General features: G+C 33.7%; 1 protein-coding gene across 1 annotated transcript in view; it reads left to right on the top strand.

Moving 5' to 3' along the window:
- Positions 1-22,268, top strand: part of ELOVL4 (ELOVL fatty acid elongase 4) — a 57,930-nt gene that overhangs the window by 9,380 nt on the left and 26,282 nt on the right. The window contains exons 2-3 of the mRNA XM_027853711.1: positions 19,417-19,604; positions 21,979-22,059. Coding sequence (XP_027709512.1) covers positions 19,417-19,604; positions 21,979-22,059 — 269 coding nt within the window. The remainder of the gene's footprint in view (positions 1-19,416; positions 19,605-21,978; positions 22,060-22,268) is intronic.

Below are 22,268 nucleotides of genomic sequence, written 5' to 3'. Positions count from 1 at the left end.
AGGAGAATTCCAAGCAATCTTTTTTATTATTTTTTGGGGGGGTGAGGCAATTGGGGTTAAGTGACTTGCCCAGGGTCACACAGCTAGTAAGTATCATGTGTCTGAGGCTGGATTTGAACTCAGGTCCTCCTGAATTCAGGGCTGGTGCTCTATCCACTGTGCCACCTAGCTGCCCCCCCCAAGCACTCTTAAAAGGAAATTTTTAAACATGTTCTCAAATTAGGGATTGCTTATGCTTTTCTAGATCAAGTAAGTAATCACACACACACACACACACACACACACACACACACACACATACATAATGCCAGATGGTGACATATAAAGATGTCTAGGCAAACACATTGATTTCTTTGGAGTCTTCACTCAAATACTTTATTGAGGTTCCTGCCATTTTTCTTTTACTGTTGCTTTAGAGTTCATCCTCCCTCATTACCTCTGCTTGACAGCAGGGACTTGGGGCTTAGGGACTGGTGCTCTTAGTATAAATGAATGAATAAATGATAACAAAATTTATTAGGCACTCATATGTGCCAAGTACTGTGCTAAGCACTGGAAATCCAAATAAAAGCAAGCAATACAGTCCCTGCTTTCAAGGAATTGATATTCTTGTGGAGGAAGAAAACATATAAAGGGCAGCTTGAAGGGGGAAAAGGTATACATCTGACATCATGTTCCTGAAATGGCCAGGATATTAGAATCCTTGTTCCAGACAAGATAAGACAAAGGCTCACTTCTCAGAGTCCAAGAACACAAGGCTATCCTGGTGGGTCCTGTGGAAAAAGATTGAGAAGAGCAGTTAGAGTGGAGGTGGCTTGGTCAGGGACATGGCTAGGAAATACTGTCTTGACTTGCTTGATTCTCTATTCATGAGATTCTGCTAAGCAAATAGTTAGATATTATTGTATTTAGACAGTATCTTAGTAGGTTGCCAGAATTAGTGCTAAACTTAATGTCAGGATATTGTTTATAGGAGAGATTCTGGCATGTTATGTACTAATAAAATTTTTAGAATATACAAATTATTAAATCTACTAAATTAGATATAGGCTTTTGAAACTTGTGTGACATTATGATCATATCCTTTGAAATTCATTTTTATTCTTGACATTTTCTGTGGGGCAGAATAAAAATGGAAAAAAATTTGTCAAATGGTAATGACTTTAAAAATAAATAGCAGTTATTTATTGCTTTTATTATACTGATTAAGACACATGATATTTAGGAAGTGAAAAGGATATATACATATATATGTGTATATATATATATGTATATACATACATACACACGTATGCCTACTTTCTCAAATGACTTTTTTTCTTCACTGTTGGTTTATCACATTCTTATATAAAGAATCTAAAAGAATTTATAAAGGGGTAGTTTTAACTTTTCATGTTTTTTCCCCTTAAGTATTGAAGTAAAAGAATCCTGAACTTGGAAACAGAGGACCTCAGTGAGAATCTCAGTCAAACCTCTCAGTTTCCACACCTATAAAATAGGGATAATGATAGTTATATGACCCACCTTATTGGATTATTGTGAGTAAAATGTTTGCAAACCTTGAATGAGTGAAATAATTGTGAATTTTTCTTCCCCTAAATATGGTGACAAAGCACATTATTTTGGCATTTGGATTTTAAAAGTTTCCTTTATAAAAAAAAGGGGGTATGTGTGTGAAGGTAAATTTAAAAAGTACATTTAAATCCCTTCATAATCTGTTATTGATATACTTTCCCAACCTTAACTTCCTTTACTCTCCCTAAATCCAAAGAGGCAACTAATATGTAGTCTCTGGGCCTTATGTGATTCATCCAACTCTGGACTGTAGTTTGCTTGAGATTTTTAACAATTTTTTTTAAACCTACTTAACAACAATTGTTTCGGTCTCATTGGCCATTTAGTTTATGTGTACTAGCTTACAAAACTACAACTCTGTATTATAAATTATTCTGTAATTTACTGTTACCATGTTTCATGCTTGTATGGGCTTGGATCTATTAGCAAATGTAATTGTTAAAAATTCATGCTACAGAGACTCATGGACAGCACTTAGCAGTGCTCTACTTGAACTTTTCACTTTAGCTAAATGCTCATTGATAACTCTTTGTTTTTATGAATGTTGTTCCATCTATTCAGGGTTGCCTTTCTCTTTTCTCTATGCCAATACAAACATTACCCATCCTTTAATTCTCAGAAGAAATTCTACTTCTTCAATAAAGCCTTCTCCAACCACACTCAATTGAAAGGATCTTTCCATCCTTTTAGTCTCATTAGCCACTTAGTCCTCTCTGGTCTCTCAGCCCTTGGACCCTTATTTCAGAAAAAAAACAAAAACAAAAACAAACAAAAGAAAACATCCAATGCCACCATTGGGTGAGCAAGTGTGTATAAAGAGAAACAAAACAACTAGTTGTGTGCTATAAACTTAAAATAAACAAGAAACTAAATGTGCAGTCACTGCTACAGAAATCAGTCTTTGTATCCACAGAACCTCTTTCCAGCATATAGTAAAATCTCATTTTCATTGACACATTTAAATCTTTTACCAAGCATTTTCCAGAGCTGTTTGACAAATAACAAAACTGACTGGGAACGGCAGTGTAGGACAATGGAAATAATGCTGGGTTTGGAGGCAAAAGACCAGGGTTTGAACCTTGGATCTACTGTTTGCTACTTATTTCTTTATGCAGTCACTTACTCTGCCTGGGCCTTGGATTTCTTATATGCTGAGGGTAGGGTACAGGACTGGATTGGACAACCTATAAAGTCCTTTAAAGCTCTAAGTCCTTTGTTTCATTTTGTTTTACATTTTTTGCCTCTCCTTTTAAACGTACTAATCAATAGCAAAGTGATTTAAAACAGATAAATGAAAAGAGAAATAGGCCCTACCTATTTCATTTTTTTCAACAAATATTTGCATACTTGCTGAGTATAGTGCTATATATAGCATTTTTCAAGGTGCTCTAGTATGTACCCTTGGGATATTTTCTGAATAATCTAAAGATATTATAAAAAATAGTGGTAACATAAATAGCATGTAGATTACAAGTTACATAACGTTAGTTCCTAAAATATAGCTACTAAACATATTTATGAAAGTGACTTTAACTGGGGAGATGTGTGTGTTGAATTACTACTTCAAGTACCTTCATCCTGAGATTAGTAACCTTAGCTATTAATACTGGGAAATATTTCCCAGGTGAATAAGCATTTTTTTTGTGAGAAGTGAATGGCTGTAATTACAAGGAAATTTTTTTTTATTAAATAGAAAATCATTAGCATTAATGATTATAAGTGTGAAATGTCTCATTAAAAATTAATCTTAAATGTAGAGCTTGCCTTCAAAAAATGAATTTAATGAAAAGTTTATCAAGTACATAATTTTTTTGTTTTATGAATTATTTTAATCCATCAATTTGTTCTTAGATTTCCTTTGAAGTTTAATAATTAAATTACATTTTAGTAGTTAGTATTCACATTATAAAAACATAATCTAGATTATCTGTTCTTACTTTTAAAATTGAAATGAAGAATCATATCCATCTAAGATTTTTTTCCCTCCCAACATGCACAATGGAATCCAATTTTTAGTATTAAATATTATAGGGGAAGGTTTCTTCTATATAATTTCATCTCTGATAAATTAGTAGCTTTAAATTAAACATTAGGGATTTTACTTGAGTTCTTTAGTTAAACTATCAAGTATCATCTAAATAAAATAAATTATTTAAGATGTATGGCACTCATAACAAAAAAGCCAAATAACTAAAAATATGTATTAGAACCAATTATGTGTTAGAAAATATGATTTTCACAAACTTGAACCTATATTTTTATCACAAGGAGATTCTGATAATGTTAAATTAGAATCAAGATATTGGTCCATGAAAGACATGCTTTAATTTAGATGATAGATGTGACCCAATTTGGCAAATGTTCTGTTTAAATATAGTAGACACAGAAAAGTGACCATATCTTTCCACAATTGTCAGCAATATTTAAATCATTTTAGATACAAACCATTATTCTGTCATTTGCTAAAATACATTTAGTTCCCTGAACAAGTGTATCAGATGTAATTTAGTAGTACTTGAGTACTAGAAGGGTCTATGACTTCACCATTGTGGGTACCCTTTCCATGAATGGCAGATTGTGACCTTTCTATGAATTATGATATGGTCTTGGAGAATTACTATGGCCTAAATTTTCATTACCCTGGGACCAGCCTGGTGAAGAGCCTTTTCTACTTAAGTTGGTACTCAAACAATAGATATATAGTCCAACACTATACCTATATTTGAAGCCTTCCTTTGTGGCAGGACATGTGAAAACTTGTACTTTGGTGCTAACTCCTTGAGAACTAAGTATTAACTTTTTTTTTTTGCCATGGTGAAATGCTGAAGTAGGATTCTATGGAAGATTTATAACTATATTGGAGGTCTTTTAGTTCTGTAAATATTTGGGGGATGCATGTTCTGTACTTAGCTGTCTCTTTTAATTCTCATTCTCTCTACCTGATCATCTCCTTTCCTAATCATACAAGCCCTTCATGATAACTCATTTTTGGGATGTGTGTGTGCTACTTCTTGCATGAAAATCATTGAGATTAACACCTTATGTCTTTCCTTTGCCTCTTTGGGTCACTTTCCATTTGTATTCATCTGAAAATGTGGCATTTTATTATTTATGGGTTTTTTGGGGGGGCGGGGCTAGGCAATGGGGTTAAGTGACTTGTCCAGGGTCACACAGCTAGTAAGTGTTATGTGTCTGAGGCCGCATTTGAATTCAGGTCCTCTTGACTCCAGGGCCAGTGCTCTATCCATGCATTCTATTATTTATAACCAAGAAAATAGTGTAGGAAGGGTTACTCCAAATTCTCATTCCAGTAGTTCCACACTTCTGAAACAACATGCATCCACTCCCAATTTTGCCATACCTCTATCAATTGAAACAAAAGAATCCTATTAACAGCCATCTTAACTTACACCAGAGTGATTTATATAGGAATAAAAATAAATTATATTTTGTCCATTTGTGTATTCTACCAACTAACTTCAGATGCAGTTCTCTTTTTCCTATAATATAAAGCTTCTCTCATTTTTCTGTCTCTAGTTTTCTGGCATAGATGGATATTAATTAGTTTAGTATGGCTCTAGATCAGTAACCACACCATCATGGTTATCAGTGATATTAAGCTCTTTCTGGTATAGTTCTTCTGTGTATTTTTGCCATCTCTTCTTAATCTTTTCTACTTCTGTTAAGTTGTGATTCTATAAACTCCAGATACTTAAAATTTAATCTATGATATATTAATCCTTTATCTGAAAGAAAATTTAAAATATATACTTGAGAGAATCTACTGATTTGGACAATTTTTAATTTTTATGATTCCAAACATGACTTAAGTTTTTGAGGATCCCTGATTTAGAAAGATAGCAAAACTCCATGGTATCAGTCAAAGAAAGAATTTGTAGCACTTTTAAATCTGTTAAGCCACAAAAAGTAAAATGAAAGTTAACCATAACATTTCCTCTAACATATTATTTTTTAAAATCAATTTTTAAAAATCTTGAACTTGAATAAAACTTCTTCACTCCTTGAGCATTTCCACATGGAGGTAGGTGGTGTAGTGAACAGAGCTCTTAGCCTGAAGTCAGGTAAAAAAAAAAAACAAACCTATGTTCAAATCTGGTCTTGGGCACTTATTATCTTTGTGAGCTTGGGCAAGTCACTTATCCTCTGGTTTCTTTCAGTTTTCCCAACTTTAATATTGGGATAATAATATTACCTACCTCCCAGGATTGTTGTGAAGATTAAATAAGGTAATATTTGTAAAGTGCTTAGCATACTGCCTGGTACATGGTTGATACTATATATATATATACTAGCTATTATATTATTATTAAGTTCAAATCTTGCCTTAGACACTTACTTAGATGTGTGACCCTAAGTCTTTTAACCTCTCTCAGCCTCAGTTTTCTCATCTGGAAAATGAGGATAGTAATAGCACCTGCCTTACAGAGTTGTTGTGAGTATCGAATGAGATGACATATAAAATGCAAATTTTAGAGCACTATTACATGATATTTATTTTAAAAAATTTCCCCAATACACAGGAGAACATAAGAAGAGGATTGTATGTGAAACTGTGAATCTCTATTTCATACTTAATGCTTTTAAAAAAAGAGGTATAATAAATTCTGCAGATTACTTTCAAAACTGTCTTGCTTATCTGTATTTCCTTCTCACCTTTTTCCAGTTCTCTTCTGAGTATTTATAAATGTTTTAATCATCTTTGTTTTTTAAAAAAAATCACTATTGGTAACTTCCTCTCTCCTCTAGCACCAATATTTACAATATTGTTGTACTTATAGAAATCATTTCCTGCTTCGGTTCAATTCATTCTGATTCAGTTCATACAAACCAGGATTCTCCAAAGTCATTTCTTTTGTTGTTTCTTACTGGGCAACAACTTTCCATTACATTTATGAGACAAAATTGTTTAGCCATTTCCCAATAAAGTTCAGTTCTTTCCTTCTCCTCCCGCCTCCCCATTTTTAACCTGACTTCAGGATCATAAAGTTTGTTTTGATTGAGACTATTTACTTTCTGGTATCATCCTGTCCCTTAATCACATCCCCACCTTGCTTGTTTTACTATTAAGGTTGATGAATTTCTACATCAAACTGCTTGTGTGGATGTGAATGTCCAACCTTCCTTTGTCTATTTCAGATGAGTGAGATTCATATGATGCCCACTCCCCCTACTTCTTCTTCTATGTTTGTATATTCTTCCCATGTACCACAACTATGAGAAATAGTTTCACCTCTTCTTCCTCCTTTCTACACTCCTTAAAACATTCAGGGAAGAACCAGTCCAACCCTATGATGTCTATTTTCATTTCTTGACTCCCTCAATACCTGTTTAACTCCCTTAATACCCTTTGAACATTAAGTTTCTGAAGGAATGCTTGTTTCTTCTTCCCCTATTAGAATGTTAGCATTGCATCAGCATACAGCTTCTTAAAATAGCACAAATAAATTAATTTTTCTGGATTTCTTTTGACTCTTGTGTTTATATTTCAAAGTTCCTGTTGCTATTGTTCATGATCACATGGACCATAGTATGCCAGGCTCTTCTAAATTCCATAGTCTCCCAAAGTCTGTCCAAGTTCATGTTCATTGCTTCCATGACACTACCTATCCATGTCATCCTCTGCCATCCCCTTTTCCTTTTGCATTCAATCTTTCCCAACATCAGGGTCTTTTTCAATGAGTCCTATCTTCTCATTAGGTGGGCAGAGTATTTAAGCTTCAACTTCAGTATTTGTGCTTCCAATGAATAGGCTGAATTAATTCCTCTAAGTATAGGCTGATTTGATCTCCTTAGTGTCCAAGGGATTCTCAAAAGTCTTCTTCAGTACCACAATTTGAAAAGGTCACTTCTGAGGCACTCAGCTTTCCTTATAGTCCAACTCTCACAGCTATACATTGCTACTGGAAAAACCATAGCTTTGACCATATAGACATTTGTCAGCAAGGTGATGTCTCTGCTTTTTAGCATGCTGTGCAGATTTGCCATAACTTTTCTTCAAAGGACCAAGCATCTTTGAATTTCATGCCTGCAGTTGCTGTCTGCAGTGATCTTTGAGCCTAAGAATATAAAATATGACAATGCTTCCATTTTCCTCCCTCTATTTGCCAGTAAGTGATGGAACCAGTTGCCATAATCTTAATTTTTTTAACGTTAAGCTTCAAGCCAGCATTTACACTCTCCTCTTTTACCTTCATCAAGAGGCTTCTTAATCCTACTTCACTTTCTACCATCAGAGTGGTATCTTCTGCATTTCTGAGATTGTTCCTATTTCTCCCAGCAATTAGGACTTTTGATTCATCCAACCTGGCATCTCAAATGATATACTCTGCATATAAGTTAACTAAATAAGGTGACAATGTACAATCCTGTTGTATTCCTTTCCCAATCTTAAGCCAATCAGTTGTTCCATGTTCAGTTCTAAATTTTGCTTCTTGATTCTCATACAGGTTCCTCAGGAGACAAATAAAATGATCTGGTACTCCTATCTCTTGGAGGATTTGCCACATTTAGTTGTGATCCACACAATCAAAGGCTTTAATCTAGTCAATGAAGCAGAAGTAGATGTTTTTCTGGAACTTCCTTGCTTTCTCTATAATCCAGTGAAGGTTGGCAATTTGGTCTCTAGTTCCTCTTCCTCTTTGAAAACCAGCCTACTCTTCTGATAATTCTTGCCTCACACATTGCTAAAGCCTAGCTTGCAGAGTCTTGGAATAATCTTGTTGGCATGTAAAATGAGCACAATTGTTTGGTAATTTGAACATTTTTTGGTTTGTCCTTCTTTAGGACTGGGATGTAAGCCAATTTTTTCCAATGCAGTGGTCACTCTTGAGTTTTCCAAATTTGCTGACATATTTAGTGCAGTATTTTGACAGAATTATCTTTTAGGATTTTAAATAGCTCAGCTGAAATTCCATCACTTCCACTAGCCTTATTGTTAGCAATGCTTTCTAAGGCCCATGTGACTTCATTCTCCAGGATATATGGCTTTAAATTAGTCACCATATCATCATGTTTATTGGTGATGTTAAAATCTTTCTTGTATTGCTATTTTGTATATTTTTACCACCTCTTTTTAATCTCTTCTGCTTCTGTTAAGTCCTTCCCATTGTTGTCTTTTATCATACCCATTTTTGCATGAAATGTTCCCTTGATATCTCTAATCTTCTTGAAGAGATCTCTTGTCTTTCCTATTCTATTGTTTTCTTCTATTTCTTTGCATTGCTTGTTTAAGAAAACCTTCCTGTCTCTCCTTGTTATTCTCTGGAATTCTATATTCATTAGGTTATATCTTTCCCTTTCTCCTTTCCTTTTGCTTACCTTCTTTCCTCAGTCTGATGTATTCCATCAGACAGCCATTTTGCTTTCTTGCAATTCTTTTCTTTTGGTATTTTTTTTTTGCTGTCTTCCGCAAAAAATAGTTAACCTCTGTCCATAGTTCTTCAGACACTCTATCTACCAGATCTAATCCCTTAAATCTATCCTTCACTTCCACTTCATACTTATAAGGGACATTATTTAGGTCATACCAATAAGGTCTAATGGTTTTCCTTACATTTTTCAACTTAAGTCTGAATTTTGCAATAAGAAGCTCATGATCTAAGCCATAGTCAATACCAGGTCTTGTAACTGACTGTATGGAGTTAATCCACTTTTGTCTATAAAGTATATAATCAATCTCATTTTAATATTGATCATCAAAGTTTCTACCCAACTTTTATCTTTTCAACAGAAATACTTCAAAGTCTTCTCTTCCATCCTTCTTTGGCATTATATTCATTTTTGCAGCCAGAGCTATTTTAGCTTGTAAGCCTGTATCTCATGTCTTTTGGAATGTTGTATTCTAAGATGTCTTTTTATTTTTAGTGAAGGTGCCAGGTGTTATGTTATCTTGATTATAGCTCATTGAAACTTGAGCTGTTTCTTTCTGAGTGTTTGCAATATTTTATTCTTTGAGCTGGGAGGTAGGGATTTTGGCTATGACATTCCTAGAACTTTTCTTTTTTTTTTCTAGAGATGGTTGGAAGATTCTTCCTGTCTTTATTTTGTCATTTGGTTCTAAGAGATTTGGGCAGTTTTTATTTATTTTTGAGGGGGGGAAGGCAATCAAGGTTAAATAACTTGCCCAGGGTCACATAGCTAGTAAGTGTCTGAGGCCAAATTTGAACTCAGGTCCTCCTGATTCCAGGGCCAGTGCTATATCCACTGCACCACCTAGCTGCCCCTATTTATGACTTCTTGAAATATAGTGCCAGGCTTAAAACAAAAAAAAAATCATGTTTCTCAGAGAGTCCATTGATTCTTTAAAAATCTCTCCTTAATCTGTTCTCTGAATCAGTTGTTTTAGATATCAGATATCTTACTTTTGTTAAGTTTTCAGTCTTTTGATTTTATTCAGATATTTCTTGCTGTCTTGTGGAATCATTGATTTGTATGGTCTGTTCTAGTTTTCAGGGGATCTGTTTCTTGGGTATGGTTTACCACTTTTTCCCCTAAACTCTATTTTGCATCCATTTCCTTGCTTCAGAACTTTTACTCCCTTTTTTTATCCCCTGCTTTATTTTCTTCTAGGATGTCATGTAGTCATTGTGGAAAATCCATTTTCTCCCTTTGAGTCTCTGCTTTCAATTGTTACAAAGTGGTTGTCTCTTTCTTTCTGGGAACTCTAGGTCTATAATAATTTTCAATAGTAGTTAGTATCTTCTTTGGTTTACTCCATCTCTTCCAATTCCTTAATTGGGACTTTGTACCATGATCAGATTCTGCCCAGATTGGATGGAAAGGTCAGCTTTGCTTCATCTCACACTGGGTCACTAGGCTGCCCTGGATCTTTGAGGTTCCAAGTGCTAGATCTTAAGGTCCTCTGTGGTATATCTGGACAGGGTACTAGGGATCTCAGAGCCATTTTCTCTAGCTCATCTTCTAACATGGCCTTTGGCAGCATTTACTCAGTATAACATTTGAGGTAAGAATGAGAGTTTGGTTTCTTCTTATAACTGGATTCTCAATTTACTTTCTAATTTGATTTTGTTTAACTTCTACTTTCTTGTTTAAAACAAGATGAATGACTATTCTTTCTCACATTCATTTTGTTAGAGCCTACAAGATCCATCTGGAATATGATTCATTTATAGAGGTCTTCAAATTGTGTATTTGGTAAAAAAAAAGAGTAATAAAGAAAAATTACGATCAAATCCTTTGAGAAAGAAAAAAAGAAATGTGTGGTTACATGTAGTTTGCTTGTGGAAACGTTTATTTTGCAATTACTGACACAGATATTTTAATAAAGCAACTCATGAGTGGTTGATATTTTAACTTGTAACTGTTCAAATTTAGAGAGAATTAACAAATAGCTAGATTTTTTAAATTATGCCTTCTTTTTAGGTAATATCTATTTCTAATTATAATAATGAATAACATTTACATGATGCTTTATGATTTACAAAAAGCTTCACCTTCACTATTTTCATTTAAGTTGAATGAGCTACTGTAGCTTCAATCCAGTTAAATATCTACAACAGACCAGGCACTAAGAATACAAAGACAAAAAAGGATAAGTCTCTTTTCAATAAACTTACAATCATTGGGGAGGTATACACGAACAACACTACAGGATAAAAGAGTGACGCAAAGAATAAATCAGATGAAACTCGATGAGTATTTGATGAAGGAGAGAACAGTGATAGCTAGAAGTTATGGGAAAGAATAGGGAAGAATTCTAGATTTGACTCTGAGGTTAAAAATCTGAATGACTGAGAGTACTGGTGCCTTCAACAGAGATAAAAAATATTTGTTGGAGGAATGAGTTCAGTATTACAACATGTTGAGATTGAACTATTAATGTGACATCAAGGTTGAAGATGTGGTGCTGGAGTTCAAGAGAGGAGTTATGGTTATATGTATCAGCTGTTATTATTCCTTTTTTACAGATGAAGAAACTAAAGAATAGAGAAATTAAGTTATTTGCTTATGATCATACAGCTAAAAGTAACTATGGTATATTTGAGCCCAAACCTTCTGATGCCAGGTTCTCTCTTCCACTACAGCATTGCTGCATCTCTTTTCCTTTGTACTCCCCTTGAAGGAGCATGACTAATAGCTGTCATTAACATAATTTGAGAAAATACTGAGAAATTTCAGTGAAAGTACTTGGCAGTCATAAAGAAATTAATGTGAATTTTCTCCTCCTTTAAAACAGACTATATCATAGTATCTATGTAATATAGAAGCAGGGGAGTATTGGAGTTATTGTAACTTGAGAGTCAAGTGGGTTTAAATCCTGCCTCTCATGCTAGATGTGTGTGACCATGGGCAAGTCCTTTATCTTCTCTGAACCAAGTTGCGAGAATTTGATTAGATAATTATGAAAAATGCTTTGTTAACCCTTAAATGTTGTATCAACATCAGTTCTTATTACCGTAGAAGAAGCATGTGAAAAGAACTGGATTGGGAATTATGACATCTGGGGTTTTATTTCTGGGTTTGTTATTAGTTTGTTACATGGATATGAATGAAGAAGTGTTCATTCCTTATCTCTTATAATATGACTGGCCTATTTCTATACATTTTCTGAATCATATCTTCTATGCCTTTTAATGCTACCTTCACTTACATTATTTTAGTCATGTGCATAGTTCTTTTGTTTTTGCTTACTTTCACCCTGTATTAGCCTTAAATTCTCAAATTTGTCCTTTTTTTGACAAAACTTTATATTTATACACCACAATTTATTCAAATATTCCTCAAATAGTCAATATTTGTGGAAACTGAAATGAATTTATAGGCACCCCCTACTTTGTTGCCAGGTTTTTGCTATTACAAAAATATTTTATGACAATTTTTGAGCACATATCATCATTAATAATATGTTGAAGTTTATTTTTGCCCTTCCCCTCCCCACCTATCTTTTCATTGACTTTTGGGCCAACTGTAATTCTTTCTTCAGAGATTATTAGTTTTTCATAATTCACTGTCACAGAGTATATCTGTAAGAATATTTTTTAATAATTGTTTTTATCACAGCAAAGGCAGCGTGTGAGCATTGTGTGCATGTGTGCATATGCCTTAGTGTGGTTTTAAGCTTTAAGAGTTTAAAACTGCAATAACACTTTCGGGATACCCTGCATGCAAAGCCATACCCTATATACAATGTATATGAAGCCATACATTTATTATAATATAATACTTATGAAGATTGGTATCATACAGATTCAAAGTGGTATTATAGAGATTCAAGTACTAGCAGAAAAGTAAAAGAAAAAAAACATTAAGAAATGTCATATCAAATCTAAATAAATGGAAGAATTATAATTTATGAAACAGTGCAAAATAAGAAAATTAGAAATCTATGATTAATTAGCTTTTCACATCTCAATTGGTCTATCACACAAAAGCAATTTTAGGAGACACCTCCTATGGATTTCCTTAATATTTAGATATAAATCCCACAATCTGTGGTAACCGAATTTGGATTTGTGAGGTTTACAATGTAAAACATTTAATTCATAATTTTTATTCAAAATTTAGCTTTAGGACATTTTTCTTCTTAATGCTATGAGATTGAGATATTGAAAAATTCCTTTAGGAATGTATATCTTAAAACTACTTTAAATGGCCCAAGTAGGTGTTACCCGTTATATGAAGTACGATAAATCATTTTTAAAGCTTAGCTTTGAGCTATATTTTATTTAAACTTTAACAAATTTTATTTAAGTTTCTTTCATTAAAAAGATATACCTTTATTTAGCTTTCAACAAGTGCTGAAACTAATAACTAGTTAAAATATTAAGCTATAAAGTCATATAAACAAGTAGCAATATTTTAGTTGCCTACTGGAATATAGTGAACTAATAATGATAGTGATGATGCTTGACAGTGATTTAATGTTTGCCAAAACATGTATATGCATGCATTCTTAGTTTGGTCCTCACAACTCTCTGGAGTAATTATTATTTATCTCTTTATGGATAAGAGAACTGGGGCATAAAGAGATTAAGCAATTTGTTTACTCACAAAGCTAGTAAGTGACAGATCAGGAATACAGGCCACTTGATCCCAAGTCTGTGCCTACCACCTTTCTAGTAAGTAAATAATTGTATTTGTAATTATTGGTTTAAATCTGATCCAATAGTTCACAATTTGAAGGCCACAGACCTCTCAGTAATTATGAAACCATTGAAGAATCCATATGCACACTAAACATTGTCACTGATTTTTTTTATAGGAATAGGGACTGGATCCATGATTTATTGGTATAGGGAACTCTCAGATGAGGACTTCCTTTACCCACGCAACTTAGCCAGAGCATTGAGAGATAAAGTGACTTGCCCAGAGTGACATAGCCAAAATGAATCAGAGACTGGGCTTGAGCTCAGTTTTTCCTAGCTCCAAAGTCAGCTCTCTATTCACAACTCTACAGTGCCTTTGATTTTTATTGAGCACTAGCAAAATATTTAGCATAACCATCTTGAACACTGAATAAATAGAAGTGCATATACATATTTATCACCATTTTCAAATCTATATAGATGTCTTTAAAATACATTCACTTTAAAACATTTCTTAATTCATTATAGTTTTTTTTTGTTATATGTTTTCTTAACCAGGGACTAATAATAATAGTAAATGTGCTGTCATGTGGAAGTATGTTCAAAAAATTTTTGATGTTGATTTAAGATCATATCTCAAAGGGTTGGGAACCACTGATCAACTCTAAAGAGTGATCATAACTCATTATGAACTACTCTGAGATCCCTAAAATTAGTTTATAAATGCCCATATGTACACAATGCTCAGCAAGAATATTGTATTCAGCAAGGTAAAGAGACATGCTCCTATCCTTCATGGAATTTCTATTCTAAGTGGAAACACTATTTTAAATAATCCTCTAAAGGACAAAGACCCTAAAGAGGTATAGAGAAATTGTTTGTAGAAGTTTCTATGTAATGAAACTTAATCTATCTCCAAGCAGATGATGATGATTTGGGAGGAAATGATCATCACCTTACTTTCAATTAATTGGAAGAGTGAGATTATAAGAACTCTTTATCGACTGGAACAGGGGTTGTTTACCTGGGATAGATGGACTTCTGGGGGTCAGTGAATCGATTTCAATGGGCCCGTGAACTTGGATGGGAAAAAGTCATGTCTTCATTTTCCTTATCTTATGTATTTAAAAACATTTTTCCAGGAAGAGGTTCAGAGGCTTCACCAAACTGTGAAAAGGATTCATGACACAAAAAATGTTTAAGAACCACTAAATTGGAGGAAGTATAAGATATTTTAGGTTTAGATTATGTGAAAGGAGATCTAGAATATGACATTGTGAATATCATAGTCCTTCAGTTACGTACATGCTGAATGAGTGTTGAGTAGATAAATAAATTGAGTTTATGACAACCTGACAAAGGGACCCATATGTCAATCTTCTCCCTTGTATCTCCACTTACCATCTCTGTAACTTTCCAGACCAAAATATGCCTCTCAGCCCAGGTTCCCCTGTATGAATTAATTTCCCCTATTAGAATGTAAGAGGTCCTTGAAATCTGTTTTTGCTTCTCTATTTCTATCCCCATAACTTAGTTAGCATGGTTCTTCGTACCTTAGATTCACTAAGAATCTATTCTGCTCTAACTTCAAGTGTTGTACAATATTCACCTGGGATCTGACAGTGTGGCACAGTAGGAAGAAGGCTGTATTTGCAATCTGAGGACCTGAATTAAATTTTTGGCCATCTTACTATCTGCTTAATCTTAGGCAAGATCCTTAACCTCTCAAAGTCTCAGTTGCCTCATCTGAAAATAGCTCTAAATCTAAAAATCTATTCCTAGAAAGTGAATGAAAGGCAAGGATAGACACAGGTATGATTGCTCTTGATGTTAGGGTTACAGCAGTGACCCATATACCTGCTTAATTAAAAACTCACAAATATATGAAAGTGTTAATGAGTGGTAAGGAGTATATAAATATGCCATGTACAATATTGTAGAATGGCTTAATGAGAGATCTTGGTACAGTGTACAAAGGGACAACATTAATGTAACAATGGAAGTTTTAGGCATTTTCCCATCTTTTCTAAATATAGTATGAGATCATCTTAAGTCCTATTATTAAAAAAAAACAAAAATAAAACTAGAGCATTTCTTGACAAGTATATCTAATCCTGATAGCAAATAGTAAAAAAAATAGCAAAAATGAATTCTATGAAAAGTGACTAAAATCAGAAAAACTAAACAAAATTGGTATTTATAAGCTTTTATTGTAGCAAAAATTTCTTAAACTTGTCATTGGATATTAAGGATAGGGACTGGACTTATTCTTTCAATGGTATAAGGAACTTCCAAATGAAGAAAATTCTTTCTACCAATACAGGTTGACATATTCTCCGTTAACTTATAATCTTGGGGAGTTGGCTTGTGCAAAACAAAATATACAGTATGAACTTTCATCAGAAATATGCATTAGGAATAACACTTGAATCCAGGTCTTCTTGGTTCTGTTTACTATGGAATGTTACCTCTTGAACATTAAGAATTACATATATTTTTTTAAAAGTATATTTGCCAAAATAGATGTCATAGCAGTAGGAATGTCTAAGGACCATTTTACTTTTTCAGTTCCAGGCACAATGTAGAAACAGTCTATCGTTATGAATATTCTGCACAAATCATAAAAAATATGTATGTTATTTATGTTGCAACTGTTTTCTCCTGCCCCTACTCAAAAAAAGACGAAAGTAATGTCTTGTGGAATACTTTTACATGCAAAAGACCAAAGTAACAATGTACAACTTAGATCAGTCAAGTAACAAGCATTTATTAATCATTTACTGTCTGCCAAGCACTGTGCTAAGCTGTGGAGATACAAAGACAAAGCAGAAATAGCCCCTGACCTCAAAAAGCTTATATTCTAATGAGACAACATATATAAATCAGTACCTTCAAAAATAGTTGGAAGATAACTTTAGAGGGGGTGTCATTAGCAACTGGGAGATCAGGAAAAGTCTCCTTAAGGAGATGAGGTTTGAGATGAACTTTAAAGAAAGCTAGGGGATTCTAAGAGTTAGAAGTGAAGAGGGAGAGCATTCCAGGTATGTAGACAGTCAGTGCAGAAGCATGGAGGCAGCACATGGAGTGTTATGTGAAAGGAAGAACAGCTATTATGGCTGGATTGTAGAACAGAATGTAAGAAGTCTGGGAAGTCTGGGAAGATAGGAGAAAGCCAGATTGGGAAGAGTTCTAATTCCCAAATAAAGGACTTGATATTTGATCTTGAAGGTAATAAGGAACAACTGTATTTCATTGAGTAAGAGAAAGAAGGACCTGGCAAGATATACAGGAGGATCACTTTGACTCCTATGTGTAGGATGGTTTGGAGCGAGGAGAAACAAATAAGGGATACCCGTTGGAAGGCTATTAAAATGTTTCAAATGAAATGTAATGAGAGCCTGAACTAGGGTGAAGACTGTGTTGAGTAGAGAGAAGGGGATATATGTAAGAGATGTGATAAAGAAAGGAATTATGAGATTTAACAAGAGATTAGGTATGTGGGGTGTGATAGAGTGAAGAATTGAACCTAGAGGTTTTGAGCCTAGATGACTGGGAAGGTGATAATGCCCTTGAAAACAATAAGGATATTCAGAAGAGTGATGGAATTGGGGGAAAAGATAATGACTTCTCTTCTGTATATGTTGAGTTTGAGATATTTCTGGGATAGCCAATTCAAAATGTTTAATAGATAGTTGGTATTATAAAACTGGAGTTCAGGAAGGAGACTAGAACTGGATAAATAGGTTTGGGCATCATCTACATAGATATGATTATTGAACTTAATGGAGCTAATGAAGTCACTAACTGAGAGAATCTACAGAAAAAGAAGAAAAGGCCCATGGCGGAGTCTTGGAATAAACCTACTTGGGCATGACATGGATGAAGATCCAACAAAAGAGACTGAGAAGGAGCAGAAGAGAACCAAGAGAATGCAGTCATGAAAACCTAGACAGGAGGGGGTATGCAGGAGATGGTCAACAATGTTTAATGCTTCAGAGAATAAAAAAAAGATGAGGATTGAGAGGAGGCCATTAAATCTGGCATTAAGAGATCATCGGTGCCTTTGGAAATAGAAGTGTCAGTTGAATGATAAAATCACAAGCCAAATGGCAGGTTTAGAATCAAGTGAGAGGAGAGAAAATAGCCAATTGTAGGTGGATTTTTCGAGAAATTCAGGTGATAAGGGGAAGAGAAATGTATTTTGATTTATAATTGCATAATTAGTTTCTTTCATAATCCTAGGCATTTTCATATATTGTAGACTTCAACTCATTGCCAAATGGGTCCATAACTGAAAAAAAGATTTAAAAATGCTGTTCTAGGTAATAATAAATAGATGTTATTTATATAATACTTTCAGATTTACAAAATGCTTTACACCTATCATCTCATTTGACTTGATTTTCACAACAACTTTGGGAGGTCCATTTATTGATCTTTTGACATTTTGTATGTACTAGTGCAGTACTCAGATTGCCCATTACATGTGATTATTCCACTTCTTTTCTAATCGTATCTACTAGATGATATGCTGTTGCTTCTTGTACACAAGTTATTGGTAATATGTTGTAGTATATTTGCACCTGTCACTTGCTTCTCTGTTCCCCTTTGGGTCACCTGTAATCTTACTTCTTCAGAGATTGTGATATTCTATGAATTCCAGCCATGTAGTATCATTAGAAAAAATACTGGTGTTAAAGATTTAGGTTTCTGTTTCGGGAGGCAATATGGGTATACCTGAAAACACTTTACATTTTTCTAAATATAATTAAACATTCTCTTATTCCTTTTCAATTCTGGGCCCAGTTCATGGCTTATCTTCAGCTTTTGTCTGAGATAGTTATACCTAATAGACTAATTCAGGCTGTTAAAAAATTTTTTTTAAAAGATTGTCTCTATCTAAATCAATCTTTTTATTTACTTATTGTCCTAGGGGACCTAGGCTTTGGTGATAAATAGAAACCTTGAGCTTTGGGATTGGAAAGGTGCTAGATTCCTTTCTAGAATTTTTTTTAAAAGGCATTCTTTTGTGTTTTAGAAGAAAAATGTTCATAATAATGGGACATAATAATCACAATTTTTATAAAATTATAAGATTTAGGCCTGTTATGGATCTTGAGATAGTATCTTACCTACTTACCTTTCTTTATGTATAATTAATCCTAAAAATATGGTTGTCTACCATCCTTTTAAGTCTCAAGAGAAAAATTCAGTAATTTTTCTTTTTAATGTCCTCTATTTTAATATTTTAATATAATGTCCTTTATTTTAAAGTTCATGGTCAATAGGTTCATCCTAAATTCATTCTTGTTTTACTTACATGCATTTTTCTCTAATCATAGACTCAAAGACTAGCTTCCAATTTTCGCTTAGACGATAGCACTTTATATACTTAATAATTGCAGTTATGTCCCCTTGAAAAATTCATGCTTAGAGCATGGTCTTGTTACTTTCACTTTTCATCTCATCCCTAACTCCAAAATCTTTAATGAGCTTTGTCACTCTCCCCTGGATCTCAAATGATTTTGATCATATGAGAAGACAGGATGAAATTTTAATATGTAAATCTCACACCCACAAATGACAAGAAAACCTTATAACTTTAGAATTAACACATTCTTAAGATGTGAGGCTTCACAGTACTTTACTAAAAATTATTATAGTTTAGTAACAAGATAATTTTATTTCATTTCATTAAAGAAAATGGCTTGAAACTTTGTAATAACAATGGAATTTTACAATTTAAACTAATTTTTAATTTTTGTTCTTTTTGTAGATAAACGTGTTGAAAACTGGCCTCTGATGCAGTCTCCGTGGCCTACATTATGTATAAGTACTCTTTATCTCCTCTTTGTGTGGCTGGGACCCAAATGGATGAAGAACAGAGAACCCTTCCAGATGCGTTTAGTGTTGATTGTCTATAATTTTGGAATGGTTTTACTTAACATGTTTATCTTCAGAGAGGTATGTTTATTAGATATCTGTATAATAACCCCAGTGGCTAGAGAAACTTAACCTGTAAAAATCTAATTAGCAACTTCCTTGTATGTGAAGATAATTGTTATCTACTCTTAAAATTAATCTAATGTCCTAGACATTTTTAGCTCTTCCCTGACCACCCCTATTCAATAATGATCTCGCATAGTACTTTGTTTTCTATCTCCCTAATGGATTCTATAGTATTGGGTATTATGATGACCTATGTTGGCATCTTTACCCCCTAATAGAATTTAAGTTCCATGAAAGAAGGGACATATTGTACTTAACTTTTTTATCTCTCTCTCCTAGCACAATGTTTGTTCACACAGGATCATAGAACCTCAGAAATGAAAAGAATCTCAGAGAATTGGTCTATCTGTCTTCAGTTCACTTGACTAATTCCACAAGCACTTATTAAGCCTATTGTGCTAGGTGCTGGGGATACACAGACAAAAATGAAATGATCTTTGCCTTTTATGAGCTTACAGTCTACTGGGGGGAAAGTAATATTCAAATGTACAACATATACAAAATAATTACAAAGTATTTTGGGTTGAGGGAGCACAAACAATTGCAATCAGTGTGTGTACTCAGAATTTCTTGTGAGTTTTTTGTCTACCAAAAATAAAATAGTATCTGAAAATTTTTAATATTGTTTTAGATAATGGTATTTTAAAATTGTTTGGTGTCACTAATCGAGGAAACAAAAACAATTCTCACAAATATAAATATTTAAGCTTTAATGTAATGTGATAAAAATAGGATACGAAGCCTTTCACAAATTAAATACTAAGAAAGTTTACATTTTAAGTGCTTATCAGAGAGGGATAATACTTGACTTGTGCTGTCTGACTCCAGACATAACACATAGTAGGTGCTTGTTGAGTGAATGATTGTATGAATTGATATGGTTATGGTAATGGTACAAAAAGTCTAGGAATCAAGAAGAGTTTGGATCATGGTCATAGAATCACAGATCAGAAGCAGGAAAGAAGAACTTTAGGAGTTCACCTAGTTTAATCACTCCCATTTTACAAAGGACCAGACCAATGTTCAGAAAGCTTAAGTGATTTATTTCTAGTTCATTATGTGTTATGGAGTTGCTCATATCCCAAAGTATAATCATTGTTAACATCATGCTTAACATTAAGAAATACCCCCTTTTAGGAAGTGACACTTGAGCAAAGAATATCAATTTGCAGTTGAGTGGATTTGGGACTGGAAAAGGAAGAGACTGAAAGCAAGAAGACCAATTCAGAGGCTATTGCAATATTGTAATAAAGATAATAATAACACTTATATAGCATTCACTATTTGCCAGGCACTGTGCTAAATGCTTTATAAATATTATCTCATTTGGTCCTCACAACAACCCTGGGAGGTAGTTGCTATTGTTGTCCCTATTTTACAAATGAGGAAACTGAGGCAGACTTAGCCAGGGCCACACAACTTATCTGACGCTAGATCTGAACTCATATCTGTCCTGACTCCAAGGTACTATGCCATCTAGCTGCCCCTTTTGGTGAGAGGTGTGAATGAGGATGGTAGCCCTATGTGTAGAGAGAGACAGGGGACAGATTAAGAGATGCTGTGGAGGGAGGATTGACAAGACTTGGCAACTGATTGGATACAGGGAGTAAGTGAGAGGGAAGGATTGAGGATGATTCTTAGGTTGTGAGGTTGGTTACTGAAAGAATAGTTCTGCCCTAGACAGAAATAGAAAAGTTAGGAGAAGTGGGTTGAAAATGGGAGAAGGGAAAGGGAGATGAGTTGTATTTGGACATTTTGAGTTTGAAATAGAAGTGTCTAGCCAGCAGTTAGAGATCTAGGACTTGAGGTCAGGAGAATGGTAAATGCTAGATATATTAATTTATGAGTCATTTGCAATCCAAGAGACTGACCTTCAAAGTCTATAAATTAAACTCTTATTAAGTATCTACTGTATATAGAACACTGTGTTAGTATCTGATGGAGTCACAAAAATAAATTAGACATATTTACTTCCCTTTCTACTACCGTTATTTGTTATTTCCTATCAGGGTCTTGCATTTCCTGGTCCACTGTGGAATTTATTGAAAATAGCCTAGAACTTTCTCCTCTGTATTCCTGACCTTGAAGCATTTTTTACCTGCTAGAAGCTAGAACAAAAGTTTGCTTTGTCTGTCTGCCTTCTTTCTTTACTTTTAAATTTATGTGTGTGTATGTATATGTGTGTGTATATATATTTAAATATTTGGTATCTTTATCCCTTAAAGTAATTATCCATATTTTAAATACAAACATTTAAAATCATTACATATATTAATATGCTTTTCTGTTAAAATTTTAACCTAAATATACATCTTTCATTTTTTTCTAGCTATTTTTGGCATCAACTGCTGCAGGATATAGCTATATTTGCCAGAGTGTGGATTATTCAGATGATGTGAATGAAGTCAGGGTAAGTATATTTAAAGTATTATTGATCAGTAATGGTCTTAACTAAAAGACCTAAATTTATAGTCAGTAATCTATGAAAAACACATTTTAATGTTATAGTGAATTTCTATTTTAACAGAACCTATATTCCTCTAAGTACACATAGTATTATGTAAACATATTTACATATATATATGTATATATGGTTCAAAGCATATACTAAAAGCTATA

The sequence above is a fragment of the Vombatus ursinus genome, unplaced genomic scaffold (assembly GCF_900497805.2).
Source record: "Vombatus ursinus unplaced genomic scaffold, bare-nosed wombat genome assembly UNPS02000582.1, whole genome shotgun sequence".
NCBI classification, from domain to species: Eukaryota; Metazoa; Chordata; class Mammalia; order Diprotodontia; family Vombatidae; genus Vombatus; species Vombatus ursinus.
The sequence above is the reverse complement of the archived record's forward strand: the minus strand, read 5'-3'. Positions and strand labels throughout refer to the sequence as shown.